Source organism: Electrophorus electricus, chromosome 11, assembly GCF_041902795.1.
Source record: "Electrophorus electricus isolate QZ-2024a chromosome 11, ASM4190279v1, whole genome shotgun sequence".
NCBI classification, from domain to species: Eukaryota; Metazoa; Chordata; class Actinopteri; order Gymnotiformes; family Gymnotidae; genus Electrophorus; species Electrophorus electricus.
The window spans coordinates 27,626,384-27,650,000 of record NC_137507.1 but is presented as its reverse complement, the minus strand read 5'-3'; the positions used below and the strand labels follow the sequence as shown (position 1 = coordinate 27,650,000).

General features: G+C 47.4%; 2 protein-coding genes across 5 annotated transcripts in view; one reads left to right on the top strand and one right to left on the bottom strand.

Moving 5' to 3' along the window:
- Positions 1-6,753, bottom strand: part of LOC113591058 (CUGBP Elav-like family member 5) — a 104,443-nt gene extending 97,690 nt beyond the window's left edge. For all 3 annotated transcript variants that reach the window (XM_081722684.1, XM_081722683.1, XM_081722685.1), the window contains exon 1: positions 6,276-6,753. In XM_081722684.1, the coding sequence (XP_081578810.1) occupies positions 6,276-6,636 (361 nt within the window). In that variant the 5' untranslated portion in view covers positions 6,637-6,753. The remainder of the gene's footprint in view (positions 1-6,275) is intronic.
- A 652-nt stretch (positions 6,754-7,405) lies between these two features.
- On the top strand, positions 7,406-18,496 carry sirt6 (sirtuin 6). Of its 2 annotated transcripts, XM_027031412.3 has the most exons (8): positions 7,406-7,618; positions 10,177-10,304; positions 14,467-14,649; positions 14,867-14,926; positions 15,339-15,434; positions 15,593-15,673; positions 16,479-16,602; positions 17,563-18,496. In XM_027031412.3, exons 1-8 carry the CDS (start codon positions 7,553-7,555, stop codon positions 18,025-18,027), a joined length of 1,203 nt encoding a protein of 400 aa, XP_026887213.2. In that variant the 5' UTR covers positions 7,406-7,552; the 3' UTR covers positions 18,028-18,496. The 2 variants fall into 2 exon arrangements, with proteins under 2 accessions (XP_026887213.2, XP_081578812.1); XM_081722686.1 differs by lacking the exon at positions 10,177-10,304.
- Positions 18,497-23,617: the final 5,121 nt, after the last annotated feature.

The following is a 23,617-nucleotide window of genomic DNA, read 5'->3' as shown; positions in this document are numbered from 1 at the left end:
AGCATGAGGGGTTACGAGGCGTGCGCACACGCCGGGGGCCGGGCATCTGGCGGCTCGCGCGTAGCCGCGGCGCTCGCGCGGGCGAGCGCAGCACGACAGAACTCATCTGTATTGCCCCGTCGAGCCAGGATTTATGGGAGGGTCTGTGGGTAAAAGAGTTAATGCCTCAACCAGCCTGGAAATGACCCCACGTGCATGATGCGTCTACGCTCAAGACCCGCGTCCTCGATTCTGATATCGAGGTTGCACAGCGATGTCTGAGCACAAATAACGCATGGTCAAACACGAATGCTAAGAAAACAAAAGTGCAGATCTGGATATTTCCTGGCATGTAGGCCGTCATAATTCCTTCTCCATTACAGTCACTTGGGGCCTTTGCGTTTAGCAAGTATTCATAACAAACAAAAACACGCTTTCACACGGTAATCGCAGGCAAACGTGACATCAACCGCTGTGACCAGCCGTAGAGACAGCAGCAGGGATGTTAGTCAGGGTGTTGGAGAGTGTCTGCCCCAGTCGATTTGATGTAGCAATACTACCGCCGCGTTACATTCAGTATTCCGCACGCTCTTTTAGCAAACACGGAGCGGACGGCGGCCTGCTGTGAATATGGTGGAGCAGCTGCGGTCGGGTATGAGATGGGCATTCGGAATTAAACCCACAATGGTTGTTCTCTCCACGCTGGGATCTGGGTTGAGGCAGACTATAAACAACAGCACACCGTGAGGAGAGAACTTGACAGGATCTCCTGGCCTTATCATTTCCCATTACAATCTCCATACCCCCTCCTGCCCCCTCCCGATAACACCCCCCGCCCCTCAGCTGGGGTTGAGGTCTCTATATAAGCTTTTTTATCATCTTACCAGCCAAGTTCTCCTAAATGTTTGGATTATACATTACACAATTACATTAAAATCTCGCAATTGTAATAAATGTATCAGATTTATGAGGGCCACTCAAAATTCATCCTCAAGGATTACTATTCTAATTTATTCTATTAGCAGTAGTTCGACAGTCTGTAAGGGCATTATGAAGAGATCGCTGGCAGTGAGGTCTGCATGTCAATGTGGCAAACGAGAAGAACATCTAGTCTGGCAAAAATGTAGCCACCCGTAATTCAGCTCAGCGTCGCATGACTGTTAGCGAGCAGTGAACAACGGCTGTGGAAAGAAGGTGCGGCTGGCGAGTCGCGTTAGCCGCAGACATCTAAGACGGTCTGAGCAGTAGTACTGCTTAACATCCCACCCGAAACGCCGCTGCACCTCTGCGTTTCTGAACCAAGAGTTAAATAAAGGCAGTGTTTGCTACGTGATTAGAATGTTTTGAGTGTTTACTGTATCACTCGGAATGTTTGAGTGTTTGCTACCTCATTACAATGTTTGTGTTTGCTAAGTCACTTAGAATGTTTGAGTGTATGCTGTATCACTTAGAATGTTTGAGCGTTTGCTATGTAACTTAGAATGTGAGTGTTTGAATGTTTAATGCATCACTTAGAATGTTTGTTTGAGTGTTTGCTTCGTTATTAGAATGTTTGAGTGTTTGCTATGTCACTTAGAATGTTTGAGTGATTGCTACGTCACTTAGAATGTTTGAGTGTTTGAATGTTTAATGCATCACTTAGAATGTTTGTTTGAGTGTTTGCTCCATCATTAGAATTTTTGAGTGTTTGCTATGTCACTTAGATTATCTGTCTCTTGATGATATAATTCCATAGGTCTGCCAATCTGATTTTGTTGAAACTTAGTTGAGAAGATTGGCTTTGACTCTAGAAGACACCTTGTAGATACAACTGTTCTACCCATTAAAATAGTGTTTTTATTTCTTTTTCTTTACAGACAATACAAATAGCCTTTTAGTGGATTTAAATTGGTTATAATGAGGCTCCTTGTGACACGGAAATGGTTCTTGCATTTCAAACTCCATCTATCCTGTTATTTTTTGGAGGGAATCTAACCCTGGATTTGGCTGCCTTTCTGCTATTCTCATTATGACAAAGACTGCTTTTTACATGCAAAAATGCAAATGAACCAAATTTGGAATTTGCAGCTCGCGGTATGGTCTGGGACAGTGGTCTTTCTTCATCCAGAAACCTATTCATCATCCAATCAAAACGCTCGTGCTGGCAGACCCAAACCACTGTTGCTCTGCCAGCTGTGCTATTGAAGGCTTCTGATTCAAAACTGCAACCACGATGTGCCTGATGACAGGAATTCATCTCCCACCATTGACCTCTGACCCCTGCCTTTCCAGCGATAAGCACTTGTCTGTATGTCCCACGGCAGAAGCGCGGTACGCGTGTGTGCTGTGTCCATAAATCACCACCGCTTGCGAGAGGTCCACCGGAGGAGGCACAGGGGGCTCGCGGCCGGAGCGTTGGCACGGCGATGGGGCGAGGAGCTGCTGTGCTACGAGGCATGAACGTAGCCGCGATTCTTCTTCATTCTCACATATCTGGAAACCAGCTACCAGAACCGCCAGAATTCTGAAATATAAGGCAACCTGGTTGCTTGTATACCAATTCCTCTAATCTGCAATAAAGCTGTAAAATATTGCATGCGTACACACGTGCACACTTCTTCCAGTTTTATAGCAATGTCATATACTTGGCAAACGGCTATGAGCCTGGCTAACGGGCCTGTGCTTCTGCTGCGCTTATGAGAAAGGGCTGTTTAATTAAAGGCTTCACAGTGGCTGCGGAACGCAGGGGGAGCGTGCACGCGTGCTCCCGCTGCGGATGAAGTCCGCCTGATACTCCGCATCCTGCTGGAAGATGATGGGCAGAAGAAGCTGTCTACGCCGATCGCCAAGGCTGCGGTCAGGAGCCTGATTTCACCAAGCGTGAGCATGAGCACACAGGCCGGGTCGCCGTGCGAGCGGATGCACCAGTTCAGCACTTTATGAACTGAAAAGATTCGGCTTCATCCTACAAACCGACGCGGTGGATGTCCCCACAGCGACTATCTTCAGGTTTTATCTGTGCGATTATCGTGAAGAGTATACTGTCAGAGGCGGTAATCACAGATCATCAAATATTTCTTCGTTCGTGAGTTCAAACCTTTGGCCGACGCATGCGTGATGTGTCCATGCTACACTGTGCCGTGTCTGAAATTTTGCTCTAAAATCTCAGTGTGGCCGCTGCTATGACACGTCTACAAACACCTAATAGCGATTGCCCTGGAATTGCGTACAGTTACATACGCCATGTGGGACTCTACTATGTGGGACTCAAGAGAAAGATTTTTGCAGGATTGTGGCAGCAGAGAGAATACCTTTTTAATTTAGCAAAAATAACTGTGAATGACAAAAGCAGAATATTGTCATTTTTTTAGCAACACAGGTTTATTGCCGGACAGACTTTGTCATGTAGTCTGACTTTCAGCACCAGCAAGATTAAAATGGTGCGGTGTGTCATGGACTTTGGTCAAAGTTTCCACCGCACCGACTCATACGGTGAGATACAATAAACATACAAGAATGCTGAAATCGCCCAGTGTACAGCTGGCTAGAAACAGAACGACACAGTATGTGTGTGTGTGTGTGTGTGTGTGTGTGTGTGTGTGTGTGTGTGTGTGTTTTCGGACGTCTCTGTATGCCAGGCCGAGAGCCTGAGGGCAGATGTGTGAGCTCACGCTCTCGCGCGAGTCGTGTCTGGCCGACATGTCCCATCTTCCATGACGGCACCCTGTTGCTTGCTGCAGTGGCCGCGGGAGGCCGGATAAGGGCCCGGACGTGCGTTCCTTTCAGGAAGACACCCACCTTAGGATCGCGTTGCCCCAGCAACCATTGCCCCGGGTGCTGCCGATGTGAGAGGGAATGACGTGAGACTGAATGACGACTGATGCTACTGGATGTGGGCACGAGGCATTAAAGTGAGAGCCTCCTCATGTCAGACGTTCATAAATGGATGATGAGAGAGAGCATGGGTGAAAGAGAGATAGAGGGAGGGAGGGAGGGAGGGAGGGAGGGAGGGAGAAAGAATATAAGCGTGAGAGAGAATGAGAGTAATGCAAAAAGACAGAGTGACGGATGGTGAAAAAGAATCAGAGAGAGAGAGGGAGAAGTAGAGAGAATTATGAGATATTGATAATGTGTAGCGTAGCGTAGAGTAGATCACACACGGAGACCATGCTGCCCTGATGTAGCCTGACATCTCTGGCGTTTCAGTGGAGTCCTCCCAACATTCCCACACACACACATACACACAACCAACAGCCTTCAGTCCGGAGTTCCACTCACAGCCATCCTCCCAACATTCCCACACACACCACCAACAGCCTTCAGTCCGGAGTTCCACTCACAGCCATCCTCCCAACATTCCCACACACACACACACAACCAACAGCCTTCAGTCCGGAGTTCCACTCACAGCCATCCTCCCAACATTCCCACACACACCACCAACAGCCTTCAGTCCAGCATTCCAATCACAGCCGTCCTCTCAACATTCCAACACAGACCAAAAACAGCCTTTAGTCCTGGCAACAGCAGGTTTTGGAACAGCACATGATTATCAGAAAATAACTATTCCCACACTATGAATTATTTATAGCCGTAATACTTCCCCCATGTATTGTAGTTCAGTGGGCATATAGAAGAAAACGTGGATTAAATGTGCCTGTGTTTTATCGATGTGCCTACATGAACTGACTACACACATACACACACACACACACACACACACACAAACTGCCATGTAGTTTAACACACAGTAACTAATCCTATCGCTGTGGCTTTTGTATTCTATACTCAGATGTAGTAACTTGGGTCCCAAAATAAATAAATAAATGTAATTACAACACTAATGCAGAAACAGTGTAACAATTGGGCACTGAGAAAGCAGCTAGCATGTAGCAGACATAGGCGTGCGTGTGTGTGTGTGTGTGTGTGTGTGTGTGTGTGTGTGTGTGTGTGTGTGTGTGTGTGTGTGTGTGTGTGTGTGTGTAAGCGCGTGCATACGTAGGGGGAGGAGGGGTACAGGCATCCTACTCTGTTCATCCTATATAAGCCATTTGTCGTGTGTGCTAAGGGAACTGAAAGGAGCACAGAAGAGAGAGAGAGAGAGAGAGAGAGAGAGAGAGAGAGAGAGAGAGAGAGAGAGAGAGAGAGAATTAAATGGACCACTCAGTAACGAATTGATGCGCGGATCTCCCTGTCACGTGTATAGAACATAACGTACTACACGTTAAATCATCACGTAACATAGACCTCACGGTTATTTTGTTCTGAGCAAACACTTCCAGACATTTCTCATTATAATCCTGTAGCATTTGGAAACAGAACATTCAGTAATGCTACAGTAGGCGTAGTAAAAAGATAAATTTAGAAAAATTACAAATAACTCAGATATATCTATTTTTATGCGTTCCGCGTATACAGCTGATTTTTCTGAAGTGTACCGACAACCGTATTGTTCAATTCTCGTTCGTTGTCTTCAGCACGCGTTTGCCTGCACATCCCTTCATAAATGTTGCTTCCAATCTGGAACAAAATAGCGGCCGTAGCTCATCACGTGTTGTGCTTTAAAAATCTGAAATAAAAAACCCACGCAGCGCTATTGTCTATGTCGTGCGCGCTATTCAACGCCGTGTTGATCAGGGTCGCTCCTGCGCCTCCTTTTGGGGGAGCAGACGGTGAGCTCCGCTCCGTCGGTAGGCCCACCGGCCACCGGCGACTGTCGGCGAAACGCTCTCCTAAAAACTAAAGTCCCGTGCCGTTCTGGGGAACGACGCGCGCAGCGATGAATAGGATGAGGCGAGCGAGTTGGGCTTTCTGAATGATATGCGCCGTTTGCGCGCTTGGGCTGCCCTACTTGTGCGAGCGTAAACACATCGCGCGACATGCAAGTGGGAGTGACCCCGTCGCGCACGAGACCCGCCGCGCGCTATTTCGCGACTGCACGCGGGTCGCTTTCACTCCTAAAACTGATCGCTGTGGCGAGAGATGCAACGTTGTTGCGATCCACTGTTAATCTTTAAATACCCCGAGCAGCCCCAAGCGCGAGGGCACGCTGGCATAAGCCACACCGTCACGCACCGAAAGGATATCGGAGAGGCGAGTACTGGGGGCTGCTCGTGGGTGGACGCCTGCCGACCGAAACATGAGAAATATCGCGCGCGCACAAATGACGGCGGCAGGGAGCAAAAATCCATTTGGATTGCTTTAATACTCGTTAACAGTCATTACGAAATTCTGCCGCGCGCAAGCATAGCGTCATTCAAATCTATCAAACAAGCTTCGAATAATTAAGGAGCACAATTATAGCTGAAATGCATTACCTTTGTGCATGCCGGTGTAACGGTCCTTGAGAACTGTCAATTCGTGGATTTTCCCAAACTGTTCAAACAGGGGTTTGAGGTCCTTCTCCTCGAGGTTCCGCGGTATCTGTCCTATAAAAAGCTTTATGGCATCCTGGTCTTTCATGGTGCCGTTGTCGGGGCGTATGGAAATGGATTCTGACCCGTTCATGGGTTTGGGGAAGCTGATCTGGGCGTACTGGGGCTGCTGCGGGAGGACAAGCAGTGGCGGCTGGCTCGGTACTGCCCCCGGTCCGCTGAGGATCACGCTAGCGTGGGCAGGCTGCGGCGGCTGCGGTGGGTGCTGCTGCCTTCTCGCTTCAGTCTGGGTGAATCTGGCCATTCCGAGCGCAGCGGAGAGCAGGCAGGCAGGATAATAATAACAACATGCACACGCGCGCGCGCGCGCGCGCTGAGAGAGTAAGCGCTCAGCTGGAAACGCGGGGCTCACTTTCCTATTCGACACATGTCACGCTTGTATCCCGCACCTGATGGGGGAGGGACGAGGGAATCTCGGTCAAGACTCAGAATTAAAGCTCTCCTGCGCCGCCCGCAGGCGGCCGTTTATTACTAATCTCCTTAATCTTATTTGTTTAGGCTGTATGGCCTACCGTCATTTCATTAATGGCAGGAAGAAAACGATGCGTGAAAGACGGCAGTAACACTTTTATTGACGTATAGGCGCAAATAATCAAGGCATAGATTTACTAGGAAATAACGGGCTGCAGCCATTTGAATGCCTAGATGTGAACTCTGAGTGTCTCCCAATTGTTTTCGTATTTGACCTTAAATATTAAAAATAGCCCAATCCAAATTGGATTAGCAGAGGATGATTAACAGTCAGAAAGGTTACCATGTATTTTAGGACACATGCAGCCCAGGGAGATCCCGTTCAATTCTGCAAGGATGTTTATTGACATATTACACTGTAATCTGCACTGTAATCTTTCTCCTTACCCTTGGGAAAGGCCCTATATAAATACAACTAATAATAATAATAACCGAATCGCGACTTTTAATGCGCCTTATTCCGCGCGTATATGGAGACCCCCACATGTGACGTCATACGGCAAGTGCACAGCAGCGCGCAAGTCCTATATGACGTCGTATATGACGTAGCCCGGAGGACCAACACGGCCGTTACTGTGGCATAAAAACAGTCTGTAGGTTTCCACATAAGAGGAATTTATTTTTGTTGTTGTTATTTTTTTTATAATATAATCGAAACGGCAGAAGTAAGACCTTGACTACGGTTGGCCATGTCCGTTGACTATGCCGCTGGACTGTCTCCCTACGCAAATAAAGGCGTTTGCGGTCTTCCTGAGGTAACGTCGGCTAGCGTCTTAGCTAGCTAGCTTGTTAAGATACTCGGTTAGCTAAGCTAAGATAGCCGCGTCTGAGGAAAATATTGTCTGGCCATTCATGTTCGTCAGTGTACTTGCGAACATCAGCTACCACCATTTGACTGCAGTGTTACACTATGCCAACTAGCGTTCCTCATAAAACTGTGGCTAGCTAAAGAAGTTGTATTGATAACTAGCTTCGCGGTATATCTTTTTTATGCATTCACTGGGTAGTTAGCTAGCTAGCTAGGTACTTATTGTTGCTTCGTTAACATAATAAAACTTGCTTTCCGACGATTATAAACAGTTTCTGATATTGTCACCACTCATTGGCGTCAAAGCGGCAGGGGTCTTGCACCCTAAAACACAACGTATGGTATTATAACACAGAGGAGGTGTTGGACATCATCGCGTTAGCCAGCATCTTCTGTTCGCCTGGTACCTTCTAGTTCCTCCGCCTGTGTAGCCAGCCTAATGCAGCTGTCTGGATCATTGATCAAAGACCATCGTCTTCATGGTGTTTAAAAAAAGTTATGGTCCAGAAAATCGCATTGGCAATGAAAGAGCATGGTTTTTACTGTGAGACATTATCGGATAACCACCCTGACACTATGCTACTGATCCTAGCACCCTGCGGTGTAGTCCCAGCCTAATCAAACCTACTGAATAACATGGCTTACATGTTTGACGTTTTAACTTCTGAAGTAACAGATTAGGAAGTATACACATGTATACTGATATCTAAATAAATACTTAAATATATACCGATACTTAAATAAGGGAGCAGGATTGGACATGTGCATCAATTCAGCTCATTAGCTACTGTATAATAGTGTTGTTTGTTTCAGGTTGTACTTGTACAGTGAATATGAAGTTGACCACTGTGGGTGTTTGGGTCCATGCTGGCTGACCCACGAGTCACTTACAGATCTTTAATATATAGTAGTGATATAAAATCATACCAATACTTATGCAATTATATGCTTACATAATTGTACCAAAAATAAGTGGACAGTTAGAGGTATTGATATTGCATTATGTATTTGACGTAAAGTTTATAGTTGGTGGTAGACGAGGCAACTGTAGGTGATTTATTGGTAGTTCCGTGGTTAAGGTCCTTGATTTGTAATCGGAACGTTGTTGGTTGAAGCCCCACCAGTGCCAAGTTGCCACTGAGCAAGACCCTTAACCCTCAATTGCTCAAGTTGTACTTAGTCATAATTGTAAGCCGCTTTAGATAAAAGCGTCAGCTAAATGCTGCAAATTTTAAATGATTTATGTTGCTGTTGTATCTCAGTCCAGCAAAGGCAAAGCAAATTTTGCAATTACTTGTTGCAGTAGTGAAATGCTTTAAGTTATGAAGTGTTCATGTTCAGCTGTTCAATATGTGTTTTATTTACAAAGTTATGAATACACCAGCATAATCTCAAAGGGTTGACCACAACATCCTCCCAGCTGGTCAGCCTCCAGAACAAGAAGACTGATGTACAATTTAATATAATATAATATTAGTAGTATCATAATAATGTAGTAATAATAATAATAATAATTTAAATATGGAAAGTGAGGAGAGAAAAAAAATCTGCCTATAACCCAAAGCATAGGCTAGCTCCTCAGGTGTGAGACATGGTGGAGGTAGTGTCTTAGTTTGGGAATTTATATTCATCAGTAGATTGGGCTCACTTGTTTTTCAACTGACAGTGAAGCAGCAGGTTGTGTTGTAGAGAGTACAGAAACCTCTTAACTGCTCTGGGCACCATTTCCCAAAAGCATCATAGACCAAAAGAATGCAGCTAAAACAGTTATGGGGCAGGGGGCCAAAAGCAGAATGTTCCTTTAACTGTAATATCAAATCCTTCAGCGTGGACTCCATTAGGCATTTGTGGTAAGAAACGTCCCAGTGTCTGGGGACATCTGCGGGGCAGAGACGTCTGGCACTAATCCACCGCAAAGTGTTTTTTGTGACCATGTACTGAACACTACAATTTTACTTATGTTTACTTGTAGAATTACTTTTGCTCTGCTGAAGTGGGGAATATGTATAAAAATGATCGGGATTCGCCCAGTTTAGATCCAAATACTTTTGAATTAAATCTGACCGCTTTATTCTCATAGTTATTGTTTCATTCTGACTTAATAATATACTCCAGTAATATATTCCTGTAATTTCTTAATAATTCATGCATTTCAAAAAATATTGAAATCTATGCAACATTATTACTTTTACCTAAAAGTCAGAAGATGTAAAGAAAGGCAGTGTAGTCAGACCACCTGACATTTTAGTTTCAAATCTCATTTGACAGGAATTGACTTGGACACCAGCACTCCACTGAACAGAATGTGCTAACCAGTACAATTCCCTTCCTAACCAATGGTATCATCCAAATATAGCTGCTGTGTAGTACATCACCTCCTGTATAAAACATTAGCTGCAATATCCATGCTTTGCATACAACCTCACTCCATGCGTTGCATTTTATGCAAGCTGAAGGTTCACGCATCAGGCACGTCCAGCTGTCATGTGCGCCTCTCTTTTGCAGGTGTTCGACCAGTCTGAGGAGCTGCACGCTAAGCTGGAGACCCTGGCTCAGCTGGTCCGAGACTCGCAGTACATGGTGGTGCACTCGGGGGCCGGGATTAGCACTTCGGCAGGCATTCCTGACTTCAGGTAGGAGCCCGGCCCGCCCATGGCCACGTTGCACAGGCGTGGGAGCCGAACGGGGAGTGGAGAGGTGAAATGGAATGGTACATCAGTCCAAAAAAGATGCAAAGGTCCAGACGGAAAGCTTGGGGACACCGTGATGGGGATTTCCTGTCAGTAAAAGGGTTTGTGAGGTGCTGCCGTCTGGAACTTGCATCCAGGGAATGCTAATTGAGTGCAGAGTTTGACTTTAATCCGTGTGACCTCTGTGTCACTCCTGGCTCCCTGCTGCACCCCTCGTCCGTGTCTGGACGTGCCGGTTTGGAGACGGGCTTTAGGAAGGCGTGCAGGGACGGGACCCTCCAGCCAGGCGTATCCGACCCAAGGCTTCTGCACATCAGTCCTTGCGTACTGAACTGGATTTGTAGGATCTGTGAAAGCATTAAACTCTGTGGTCCTGTGGGCTTGTACACACTGGGCCCGGTACCCTGCCTGCCACAATACATTTGTTATTGTCTAGATGTGTCTAGATCGGTGTCTAGATGTGGTAACACAGCTCGGCAATGGCATGGATGTCAGTGTGGTGGTATGTTTTCTTTTTTGCGTGTACTTCTTGAGCAGTTCTACACACTGTGTTGGAGCACTTTTCATTCCGTTGCCGTATGCCCACAAAGAAAGGTCGTCTGTCAGCTCGGCTAGAAACCAGACCTACAAAATCCACTTTTATTTTGTCAGACCACTTTGTTTTCAAGGTGTTGGGTATGATGTCGTGATTGATGCCCAAGTTAGGGACTTTATTTTCTTTCAGAGTTATTTGAGGCAACGTCTGGTAGAACACAGATGAACCAGTAAGCAATATTTCATTTATTCAAGCCTAAAGTTGAAAGTTCTGTTGTTGTTGTTGTTGTTGTTGTTGTATCTATTCCTGGTTACTGTGGGTAACATGGGACCTTATGTAAACACTGAGTAACTTTTGTTGGAAGCAAAAAGCTGCAATTCAGCTGTTGGTGGCCAGCTTGGCTCATACCCAGGTCTGTTATGCTCCGGTCCAATGCTAAAACTATCAGCAGATGAAGCCAGAAAGCTATAAAGTGAGTGGACTTCATGGGAATATGTCGGTCCATTCTGTACCTACTCTTAGGTTTTATTGTGGATAATGTGTACTATTTTTCTATGTCCTGCGTGATGATACACTTTGTGGTGTCAGTGTCGATGCCTTTTAATTAAAAACGACTGCGGGATTAAGTAGCACATTTCTGTTGATTTATTGGTCAGCTTGCCTTGTTTCTCCCTCAGAAACCAAAGACAAATGACAGCAGGAGAGGAGGGAGGGGGAGAAAGTGTGTGTGTGTGTGTGTGTGTGTGTGTGTGTGTGTAAGCATGAGTGTGCGCTTTCCTGCGACCCCCCCTAAGACAAATCGGGTTAATTAGTTTGGTTTTGGATGTTGTTACCTCATTAATTTTTTTCCTATTTACATGGAATGTGTGTAAGATAAACAAGCTTTGCAAGTATATCTTAGTCTGTTGTTAACCACCTGCAGAACCACCATCATTCTCCCCTCCCTCTTCTAATGGAAAATGAGAGACCAAACACCACCAAAGCTGAGTGCAGCAACTGGAGATGCTGTTTGGGCAGATCTCCTAATTCTAAGCCCTCTTACGAGTTACTTGTCTGCCCTTCCGTTAAAGGAAAGCATTGTTCAGCATACCTGCTTCCAGTTGTCTTTGGATTTCAGTACATGTAAAGACATGTAAGTGTAAATGCATCAAAGTTTATTTTGGCTACTACGTAATGATATCTGAAATGGAGAGCAACCACAGCTGAGCCATAATGACCAACCATATAAGTATTACTATAAGGACAAACACTTTCTGAAACAATATGCATAGTAGAATATATAATGGAACAACAAAATACACATGGATATGATTTAGAATTAAGATGCATGTGACAGGCCATCTTTTTTTTCTTATTTTTACCCAACAATAATAATCACACACTTTGATTGGCTGGATTTGATTGGCATTTGTCAAATTGCTTGGACCAGTTCTACCCAGGCCTTGTCACAAATCTAAACTAGCATTGATGGTCTACATTTGTATCACAGCACATATATGCATTAGGATAGCAGTTTACCATTTGTTTGGTTTAGCAGAGGTGATGGTCTCACAAGGCACTGCTGCAATCACAGTGAGCTCTCACTAGAGGGAGATGGAGAGCTTTGGCACTGCCGCCAATACTGTGTGAATAAGACGCAGGCTGTCTGAGCTGTCTTTTGTTTATCTTTTGTTTGAAGGAATAAAAAATTGGGATGAAAGGACTTCAGTGAGTGTACTTGAAAAACCTTCTGAACAAGATAATAATATTAATGAAAGATGCTTAATTTTGATCAATCAAATTTGCAAAGCAGTCAGCGACACTGGCACTTTCTCATACACAGTGAGTAGTAATAGATATGACATTGAATTATGGGCTCTCAATCAATGTCTGACCACCCAGTTATGACCCAGTCTACTCCAGCACATTAGACTGGATTGGACAGATCAAGGCTCATACACACTTGGATGATAATGACCAAATCATTTTTTTTTTTTTTTGTAAGAATATTAAGAGCTTGCCGATATGTGCCGTAGCTAAGCAACAGACTAACAAAGTGCATGTGTTTGTGTGCATGCATGTTTGTGTGTGCGTGTTGTAGTCAGCGAGACGATGAAGCCCACATCGATTCACTGGTACGGGGGAATTGAGGGGAATTGGTACGGGGGAAGGTCAGTGGTAATTGCACGGTTCCAGCACCACATAAGCCTTTGTCCACTTCATTACTTCCCGTGGATGGCTCCACCACCCCACCCCCCACGCGGCCGTGATCTCCGCGGTCCTCACGTGAGGAGAACTAAACTGTGGTTTTCCTTTCTGATCTTACTTGTGCTGTGAGCTGAGCAGTTTGCGCGTTTCATCTTTTGCGCTTTTTGTTTTTGCACTGTTACATGTTCATTGAGGAGGGTCACAGACACACGCATGCACACATGACGTCAGCTCATCATGTCGGTAGGTCTCAGTAAACATGGAAACCCTCCTCTGAACATTCGATGAGTTTTCTCCAAGTTCTCCCGAAGGAGAAGGTCTGGCTCTCGACTGACACTAGCGCGGAAAGCCCCGCGGTTTAGTTAGAACCTTCTGCTCTCAGAAATCCTGCTCTTCCCCTGACCACCACGTTGTCTCCTGGGGATTGCTCACAGGGAGCTGGGAGTCCACGTTGCCATAGGAGACCATGAACACTGATCCTTTTTTCGAGCAGGAGATAGGGAGAGTGTGTGTGTGTGTGTGTGTGTGTGTGTGTGAGATGTACTGAGGGAGAGAAACTACCTATTTTACCTCCAGTGTTTTTCCCATTAATGTTTCATGGGGGGTGATGTGCTGTCAAACGCAGCGTCAGGGCTCTGGCAGGTGCACACACTCATAGTTTCGCACTAATATGCACATACACACACCTAGATCTGACACATACTGAGGCAATCACCAGACACACACACATACACACTCTTTCGGTCTCTGGTTATGTAGTGATTTGGAGGACATGTTAATGGTGGGCCGTCCAGTGCAGGTGGAGCCCGCGTGTTACACACGTCTGTCTGACCAGCGGCATGTTGGACCCAGGGCCATGTAGCTAGGTTCCTTCACTGCGCTCTCTAAGCAGAATCACTGACGGCTCATCTGATCCAGTGCAGCGTTATCAGACTGTTTATCAGAGTGCATGCATGCATTACCAAAAACTAAATACTTTTTATATTTTAAAGGCATGCTTATGAATGATATTTAAATAAAAGCAACCAAATAATACAGTTTCTCAATTTAAAGCTCAGTTAAAGAATAGAAGTGTGTCTGTGTGTGTCTATCTGTGTGTGTGTGTCTGGGGACACCTACACAAGGAAGTGAGAAGTAGGTTCTGGAGATGCACACATGCTCTGTGGCCAGTGTTGGGCCCCCTGCAGGTCGCGGTGTTGACGGTGCACTTATCCAGCCCTAGTCCTGAGCTGAGCTTCACGGAGCAGTGGGGCGGTGGAACGATACTGCTGCTACCGCGGTTTACTCTCTCAAATCTAACCAGGTCGTGACAGCTGACTGCTAAACCACCATGGTCCAATCTCATCTGCTCGCCAACCTGTGTGTGTGGGTGTGCATGTGCAGGGGCCCTAAAGGTGTGTGGACGATGGAGGAGAAGGGTGAGACTCCTCACTTTGACACCACGTTCGAGGCAGCCAAGCCCAGCCTGACCCACATGGCGCTGCTGCAGCTGCAGAGAGCCGGCTACCTCAAATACCTCATCAGCCAGAATGTGGATGGGCTGCACGTGCGCTCGGGCTTCCCCAGGTGAGGAGCACAGACGTGAGCCAGGAGATCCGCTCACGTGCCACATTAAAACTGATCAGCTGGTCAAATGAATATAGTGAACCGTACTGGGGGAAGGCCTTTTTTTTTCAAACTCTATAATACATATTTTTGGAGCCTACCAACCTTTTTTATTTTCCTATTGTCATTCACCCTCTCTCTCTCTCTCTCTCTCTCTCTCTCTCTCTGTATGTTTCAGGGACCGATTGTCAGAGCTTCACGGAAACATGTTTGTCGAGGAATGCGAGAAATGTGGCAAGTGAGTGTTTCTGACATGTCTATTCTCCCCAGGCCAGGCATGGCATCTCTGGCCACGCCTTCTGCTTTCTGCGTCTCTCTTCCTCTCCCTCTCTCTCTCTCTCTCTCTCTCTCTCTCTCTCTCTCTCTCTCCCTGTATCTTGGCCTACAGTAAAGATTAGTAGAATGAGCTCTACACTAGCACTCTACTTACAGCCTTGTCCAGGCCCGGGGTGGGTCGTACTGGCGTGTCTCCCCTTGTCTGTGGACCCACCACCCCCGGCTGGGGTGCTGTGTGCTGTCCAGGTGGGCTGGACCACTGCCCACCTATAGCTCTTAGAGTTCGGCTGCTCCCAGGGGCCATTTATTTGTGTGTATGTTTGTTTGTTTGTTGTATTTTGGACATGAAGAAGGTCATTGCTTTGGATTTGCAGGCAGTACGTGCGCGACACAGTCATTGGGATCATGGGCCTGAAACCCACAGGACGCTACTGTGAAGTCACCCGCTCCAGAGGGCTCCGGTCCTGCAGGTAACCTTTAGACGTGTGTGTGTGTGTGTGTGTGTGTGTGTGTGTGCGTGCGTGCCTGTCTGTGTGCATGTGTACACGTGGTGGCAGAGTATATGGGGGTGGGGCGTGTGTGTGTCTCTGGTAGGACACCTGTGATTGGTCTGCTCAATGTTGTGCAGAGGGAGGCTGATCAGTACCATTCTGGACTGGGAGGACTCGCTACCAGACCGAGACCTGAACCGGGCCGACGAAGCCAGCAGGTGCGTGGGCGGCCAAGGGGAGACAGAAAGGACAGACAAACAGATGCACAGATGTGTAGGCACGCAGGCACACACACACACACACACAAAAGGAGTGGTCCTTTCACCAGGGCAGAGGCTCCCCACCACATCAGTGGCAACAATTTGTGTAGAGTTTATACGGCACTTCACTGACACTGTACTACTAAACTCCTGCAGTCTCAAAGCACATGGAATTGTTTACAGGCTTAAACTGTTGCTTAAACTGAATAAATAATTTCCTTAGTTTAAATTCAATCGAGGGAAAGAACATAAAAATCTAAGTGGGGCTTTATTTAAATTGAAGATCTGGATTGGCAAAACAAGGGAGCAAATGAATGAACTGGGGGAATGATTAAGTCTGTGAATAGCATCTCTGCCTTGACGCTTTAAAGGCCGTGTGAGTCCAGCTGCTTTTTAAAGGCTGTGCACTGATGGTGGTATGCAGGCGTGCACCCGCTGCCTCGCTGCTGAGGGCCTCGGGTGAGAAACCTTTCGACGCGTCACATTTGCACATAGGTGTAAAACGCAAGCACGCGTGAGCCTGTCCATGATATAAAAACATGCTTTAGAAACTCCTGACCCAGAGAAGCAGCACGCACGTGCTCCCGTTCTCGGGATGCCATTTGCGGCAGCTCTGCGTGAGGTCCAGCGGAGTCATAGATGAGGGCAGGACGTGGGCTGGCCTTTCAGTCTGCCCTTCAGTCAGCTGATACACTTCCGCCCTCGTGCCGCGCTGGGTGTGGTTTTAGCTGCACTGTGTGTGTGTGCGCTTGTGTGTGTGCAGACGAGCGGACCTGGCTCTGACTCTGGGAACGTCGCTGCAGATTAAGCCCAGTGGTGATCTCCCTCTCCTGACCAAGCGCTCTGGAGGGAAAGTGGTGATAGTCAACTTGCAGCCAACCAAACATGTGAGTCACACGCGCGCACTCACGCACGCACACATAAGTCTTTCTCCCACCGCTTTATTACAAAACAATGATTTGTGTGACTCACGAGGGTGTCTGACCTGAACGATGCTCCTACCTTAACCCCCTGGTGGAAGGTCGGCTTTCCACGCCACGGCGCTCACTCCATCTAATCCTCTGGGTCATTTTTCTCTCTCTCCCTCTCTCTTTCTCTCTCTCTCTCCGCACACGCTTTCTCTCCATTCTCATGTTTGTTTTTAACAGTTTTTCCTGAAAGAAAAAAAGCCTCATCAGTTACAACCAAGAGCAAAATGGCTCTCTTCCATTTATTGAAATTGCCACCATAACATTTAGCAAAAGCAAGATGACTGTAAATGAAAGTTGTAAAAATAAAATGGGTGCAGTTCAAGGGACAGAAAAACTGTACATGCACAAAGACAGAAGCACATCGGGATTTGGAGTAGGCACAGTTCTAAAAGAAAAAAAATCACTCCGGATAGTACCAGGATCAGTGCGTTTTAATTCAAATTCTGAACATTTCCATCTTTATATCCTAAATCCTTTTTTATGCCTTAATTCTGCAATTCTGTCAGTGTTTCCGTGTTGTGAAAATCACAGTGCTTAACCCAGGGCTCCGAGACCATAAGATTCCTTTATGTCTAATCTCACTCGAAATGTGAAAATGTCAGTTTGTCACGTCACGAATCACAGCACGTGTTCTCAGGCTGTGGCTTTTTGAGGTAGCGCTTATTTAGTGATTTTTAAAACATTTTACTGATTTATTAAGTCCAAACATTGGTGAACCACACGTGATGTGCACAGGTGAAGCACAGGTGACGTTTGATTTTAAGTCCAGTTTGGAAAGGGATCCCTGTTGTGGAGGCGGGGCTTAACCCTGCTCACGTGGCAAGCCGAAGGAACCACGGAAAGGTTTAGTGAACCGCCGCTGTCGCCCGATTGCAGGACAAGCAAGCCTCCCTGCGTATCCACGGCTACGTGGACGAGGTCATGTCACAGCTGATGAGGCTGCTGGGGCTCGAGGTGCCGGAATGGGCGGGGCCAGCGCTCTGCGAGACCTCCGGCGGCGACGCCGACATCCTGCCCTACGGCGCCTGGAAGAAGGAGGTGAAGCTCGAGCTGAAGGTGGAAGAGAAGGAGAGTGGTGGCCTACGGACGAAGGCGCCGAAGAGACGGGGCCAAGCCGGAGAGGTGCGCAAAGAAGGCGGGGTCAAAAAGGAGGAGGAAGAGGACTCGGCGGAAGCCTGCAAGCGTGAGGCTCTTGGGGACACGCATCCAGAGCCGATCGCAGCACGGCACGTGCTCAACGGCTGTTCCCGGATCTCCCCGCGTTCCGCCCTAGGGGACGAGGCAAACGCGGACGACTGCCACGGGGCTAAAAAGTCACGCACCGAGGCTCTGCCCTTGTAGACTCTTCCAGGTAACACCAGCGATGCACCATCTCAGGCAGTGTGCAGCCCAGTAAGTCATGTGCTGCTCACACAGAGTGATGTCCAATGCAGACTCCACCACTGGAAACTGGTAGCAGGTCACTGACACTGCAGGCCGCTTGACTAGACACTTATGTAGTGTGAAGTTCAGTCAGTGACGTTTAAGTAGATTGTTTAAGCAGTTTTTAGCCTGAGAGCGAGCCTTGCTGATCGGAGCCTTGGCCAGCATTCACAGTGGGCGTGTACGAGGGGTGCGGGCTTGTTTCTCATATTAATCTTAATGTGGGGGACAAAATGCAGGAAGGTGTGTGACTGTCAGATCTCAGATCAGCACCTTCTGTTTTCTTTCACTTAGGATCATCTTTCTAATGTTATATCACTTTTTTTTGTTGTTTGTTTTTTACCTTATAACCAGCCTAAGTTTGTAAATAAACACCAGCTCAAAAGGATTCTGAACTGACTCGTGTGTGTGTGTGTGTGTGTGTGTGTGTGTGTGTGTGTGTGCATACTGTAAGTCAAACACACTTTAACGGAGCTCAGGTAAGGTGCCTCTACTACCTTTAAAGGTACACAGTTAAGGTGCCTCTACTGCGTTTAATGGTACACAGTTAAGGTGGCTCTACTGCGTTTAACGGTACACAGTTAAGGTGGCTCTACTGCGTTTAACGGTACACAGTTAAGGTGCCTCTACTGCCTTTAAGGGAGCTCAGGTATGGTGCCTCTACTGCCTTTAACGGAGCTCAGGTACAGTGAATTCTGAGCAGCTCGATGTACCAGATGAACACCTCCCATCCTGCCAGCAGGATTCAGGAAGGAGCTGGACCAGGTTGTCTGCAACTCTGTAACATTCACAGGTGTGGAGAAGGAGAGGGCAGAGTGACGGCCAGGGTTCCCGCTGGGCCCCCGTCAGACGATCCCTCCGAAGGCTTGAGATTACTGGGACCGGCTCCACCTCATTACATCCCTGTTGCTGTCCTCGCTCGTTTCAGGGAGTGGTGTGGTCACTCTGGTGTAGCGTCACGCAGTGAAAAATGCTTCCTGCATGCGAATATATGATTATATCTCACTCTGAACTACAGGCGTGGCAGAGGACAAGTGTTTCAGCTTGTCCCCCTCTCTGTTCTGTGGCAGCAGATAGCAGGAACTTCCTTGTAATGTGTTCTCTCAGCGGCAAGAAACTAATGGCCATTGAGTACCTACTTCAGAGGGCCAAACAGAGAATTTATTTGGTTTGATTCAGGTAGCTAGTATTTGCAGGGTACTGTGTACTTTTCTGTTTGTTTATAAAGGTTTTTGTACTAACTCTTGTTTGTAATGTAATGGAAATGCTGCTGTATTACTGATATCTAATACTAACCTCCCCCTTCCACCATGGGAGACATGAGATTATTTTGTGCTCGCTGAAGTGCTTCACTAAATCATCTCACAGAAATCAACCCACTGTGCATGTGTCTTGGTACTTGCGCTGTCAGGGAGCAATTACTGTCATTATCCCATAATTAAAGACAGTGAGCACAGAGGGTAGCCAATCATATCCTTCACCTGTCTGTCTGCTCTTTGCCCTCTGCATGCCAGCTTAATTACCCTTAACTGTCTCGGTGTGCACTTTGAGGTGAGCCATTTTGAAAAGACAAAACCTAGCACTTTGTTTGCACAGCCGATGGAGGACCTCTGTCCGAAACAGCCTTGTTCTCTGGAAACGTGTGACTTTTACCAGAAGGTTTTTTTTTATCTCTATGGTGAATGGAGTATAGCTCTACCTAGTTCTTCTAAGGTTACTATGGCATTCACTTTCTTATAAGCTGTTGGTTCTCCCATTTTAAGGCTAAACGCCTACCACAGGTGTCGGAACGACTCTTCAGTAACTCTTCTCTTCGCTCAGCTGGATTTGACTAACAGCCTACAATCATCTTTCTTTGCACCCAGCTGCTTCCTGCTAATTTCACTTGATTTTTTAGTCATTTGGAAATGTGATTGTAGTTTACCCGTCAATCTGCCGTAATGTATAAGTTTGCTTAATGGGCTACATCAGAGGTGTTCACATCGCAGCTCTCGAGGTGCAGATCCTGTGGATTTTCCACCTTCCCTTCACCCAAGAGTCCTGGGTGGTGACAAAGTGGTCCCCTAGTTGATCATTTTATCCGGATTTGGATTCAAGGTCTAAACTGGAATGCCATTGATATTTTAGTTTATTTTGTGTCAGATGTACCAATTCCCCTTCCTGTCTTCCATATGGCATTGTTCCAAATAATATCTGAAGTTTTTCCGCCGAAGAATTAGGACACAGAAGGCATTTCTAGTTCCCAGGCTGCTTCCCCCGCCTCCCCCAGTGTGTCTGAGGCTGAGCCTGGCATGCTCATTCTGCACCTCCCCTCCCCCCCTCATGCGTGGGTGTTTGGAGCCACACTCACCTCCCTTCTGACAGCAAGGGAGCAACTTTGATCCAGAGTGCAACATTCCATGGCCAAGCCAGCGGCACGGTCCAGATGTGCAACAAAACGGCAGAGGAGTAGGGGCGGAGTCCACAGCGTGAACATCAGGTGCACTAATGAGCACCTTGTGTTCTGTCATTAGGGGCCTGCCTCTCTCTCTATGGCTTCAGCCATCTCCCTTGTGCGTATGTGCACTCTCCTCTGTAAATAACGGCAATCATCCAGACAGCAGCTCTCTGAGCCGTCGTCCGGATCGCCAGCTGCTGTTTCTTTCTTCCTGATTCTCTTCGTTCCCTTCAGTTTTTGTGCTATGCCTTTCATGCCTGCTGGGCATATGTTTACTCCATTTTATTTGTGTATTTTTAGAATAAATTCTTCGTCTTATGTTTTTATTTATATGGAGCCTTTCCAGTGCTCAAGAGCACCGTACAGGGCATCAAAACACAGGCAACAATGAACACACGTTTAAGCACATGCAAAATAAAGTAGAAGCCTAAGAGGCAGAGACTGATGTGTAGTTCAAGGTGAAGGGCTACCGTTTTAGTTCAGTTTTAAATGGAGACCTGGGTGAGCAGTCATGTAAGGATTCGGGAGGCACCACACACTCTAGGACGATGGAGCTACAGCATGAAGCTCCTTGAAGATGGTGAGACTTAATTATTTATGTACATAACTTAATGCACAGTGTGATTCCCCAGCACCATCACATTTCTGGCTGGTTTGTTTTTGTTTGTTTGCAAATGATTCATTCATATTGAAGGACACGGTTCTCATGTCACACATTTCGGCCTCCTCAGGTTTTATTAAGTAACTTTTCTCTCCCCTCTTACTCAGTCTTGCTGACCTCTCTCTTCCAGTCCTTCCCTCCACTAGTGTTTTAGCTCAGACTCCAGTTAAGATTCAGTTATCTCTCAGGGTCAGACACGCATTCACTTTCTACTGAGCAATTTTTTTCATCTTGCAATCATCTTGCAAGATGGCGCCAGTGAGGTTAGCTGCCGTCAGGACTGCTCCGTCCACACCTGGCACTTTTTTCGCTCTTTTCGCTATCTTCTTCGCTCTTTTCGCTCTTCCCGCTACCCCTGATTTCTCTGCAGCCCTTCTCTCTACACCACGACGCGTATCTCATACAGCAGAGATGCTCTTATTTCTCTTAATCTACATAGCACTCACCTCAAGCCGTCTCTAACCCCGGACCCAAGATGGCCGGTGGAGATACTGAGGGAGAACAAAGGATGCGACCCGAGTAAAAGGCCTCGAGGGAAGCGAGCCGGCGTCAGGAACAGGCTGAGGGATCGGGCACACCGAGCTCCCTTACCCAGCATCCTGCTAGCCAATGTCCAGTCTCTGGACAACAAGCTTGACAACCTCCGGGCTAGGATAAAGTTCCAGAGGGACATTCTGGACTGCAACCTCCTCTGCTTCAGTTGTGGCTGAACCCAGCAGTACCAAACCACGCCATCCAGCCGGCCGAGTTCTTCTTGGTTCACTGTATGGGCAAGACGGCAGATTCGGGGAAGTCGAGAGGCGGTGGAGTGTGTGTGATGGTAAACAACAGCTGGTGCAACAATGCCAATGTTGTTACTCTCGCCCGCTCCTGCTCACCCAACCTGGAGCTGCTCGCCCTCAAGTTTCGTCCTCTCAGGAGTTCACTTCGGTTATCATCAACACCATGTACATCCCACCTCAGGCCAACATGGACACTGCACTGTGTGAACTTCATGAGGCTCTCACACAGTTTCAGGCACAACACCGGGACACTGCACTTGTCGTGGTTGGGGATTTCAAGAGCGCTAACCTCAAACGTGCAGTGCCCAACCTTTACCAGCACGTAACCTTCCCCACCAGGGGAAATAGGACACTTGACCACTGCTACACGCCATACAAGGACAGCTACAAGGCACTAGCTCATCTACCGTTTGGTAAATCAGACCATGCAGCCATCTTCCTCATACCAAAATATAAACAACGGCTGAAACAGGAAGCTCCGGTTCAGAGGGAGGTCGCGCGCTGGACAGACCAATCGGCGGCCACTCTGCAGGATGCTCTGGATGATGCAGACTGGGACATGTTCCGGCACAGCACTGATGATGTCAGCGAGTTTACAGAGGCAGTAGTGGGGTTTATTGGGAAACTGGTGGACGACACGATTCCAAGAACCACCATCAAGAAGCTTCCCAACCGGAAGCCCTGGGTGGACAAAACCATCTGCGAGGCTCTGAACTCTCGTACTGCTGCCTACAATGCGGGTATTATCAGCGGGAACATGGACGAGTACAAGTCTGCAGCATACGGAGTGCGCAGGGCGGTGAGGGAGGCGAAGCGGCGCTACAGGAGGAAACTAGAGGCACAGTTCCAGCAGAGTGGCTCTAGATCCCTGTGGCAAGGACTACGGACGATCACGGACTACAGGAGCCCACCCTCCGGACTGATGAGTGCGGATGAGTCTCTGGCGAACAAGCTGAACACATTCTTCACTCGCTTCCAGGCTACATCTAGCAGCGCTAATGCTAGCAGCGCTAATGGTGCTATCAGCGCAGCCAATAGCGCATGCGCAGAGCCCACCATAGAACAGCGCCCCCTCATCATCACGGAGAGTGACGTGAGGAGAGTGTTTAAAAGGGTGAATACCAGCAAGGTGGCGGGACCAGACAGTATCTGCGGGAGAGTCCTCAAAGCCTGCGCAGACCAGCTAGCCCCAGTATTCACCGACATCTTCAATCTCTCCTTGACGATCAGTATTGTCCCATCCAGCTTCAAGCGATCCACCATCATCCCTGTCCCGAAGAAACCTCGACACTCTGGCCTCAATGACTACCACCCTGTTGCCCTCACATCAGTCGTGATGAAGTGCTTTGTGAAAGCTAGTCAGAGATTTCATCACATCTTCACAGCCAACCTCCATGGACCCTCTGCAGTTTGCATACCGCCACAACCGCTCCACTGATGATGCAATTGCACATCTGCTCCACACCACACTGACCCACCTGGACAAAGGGAGGGGTAATTATGTCAAAATGCTGTTTGTTGGCTACAGTTCAGCATTTAACACTATCATCCCCTCCCTACTCACTACTAAGTTGGAGGATCTAGGACTGCATACATCCCTGTGCGACTGGATCTCCAACTTCCTAACAG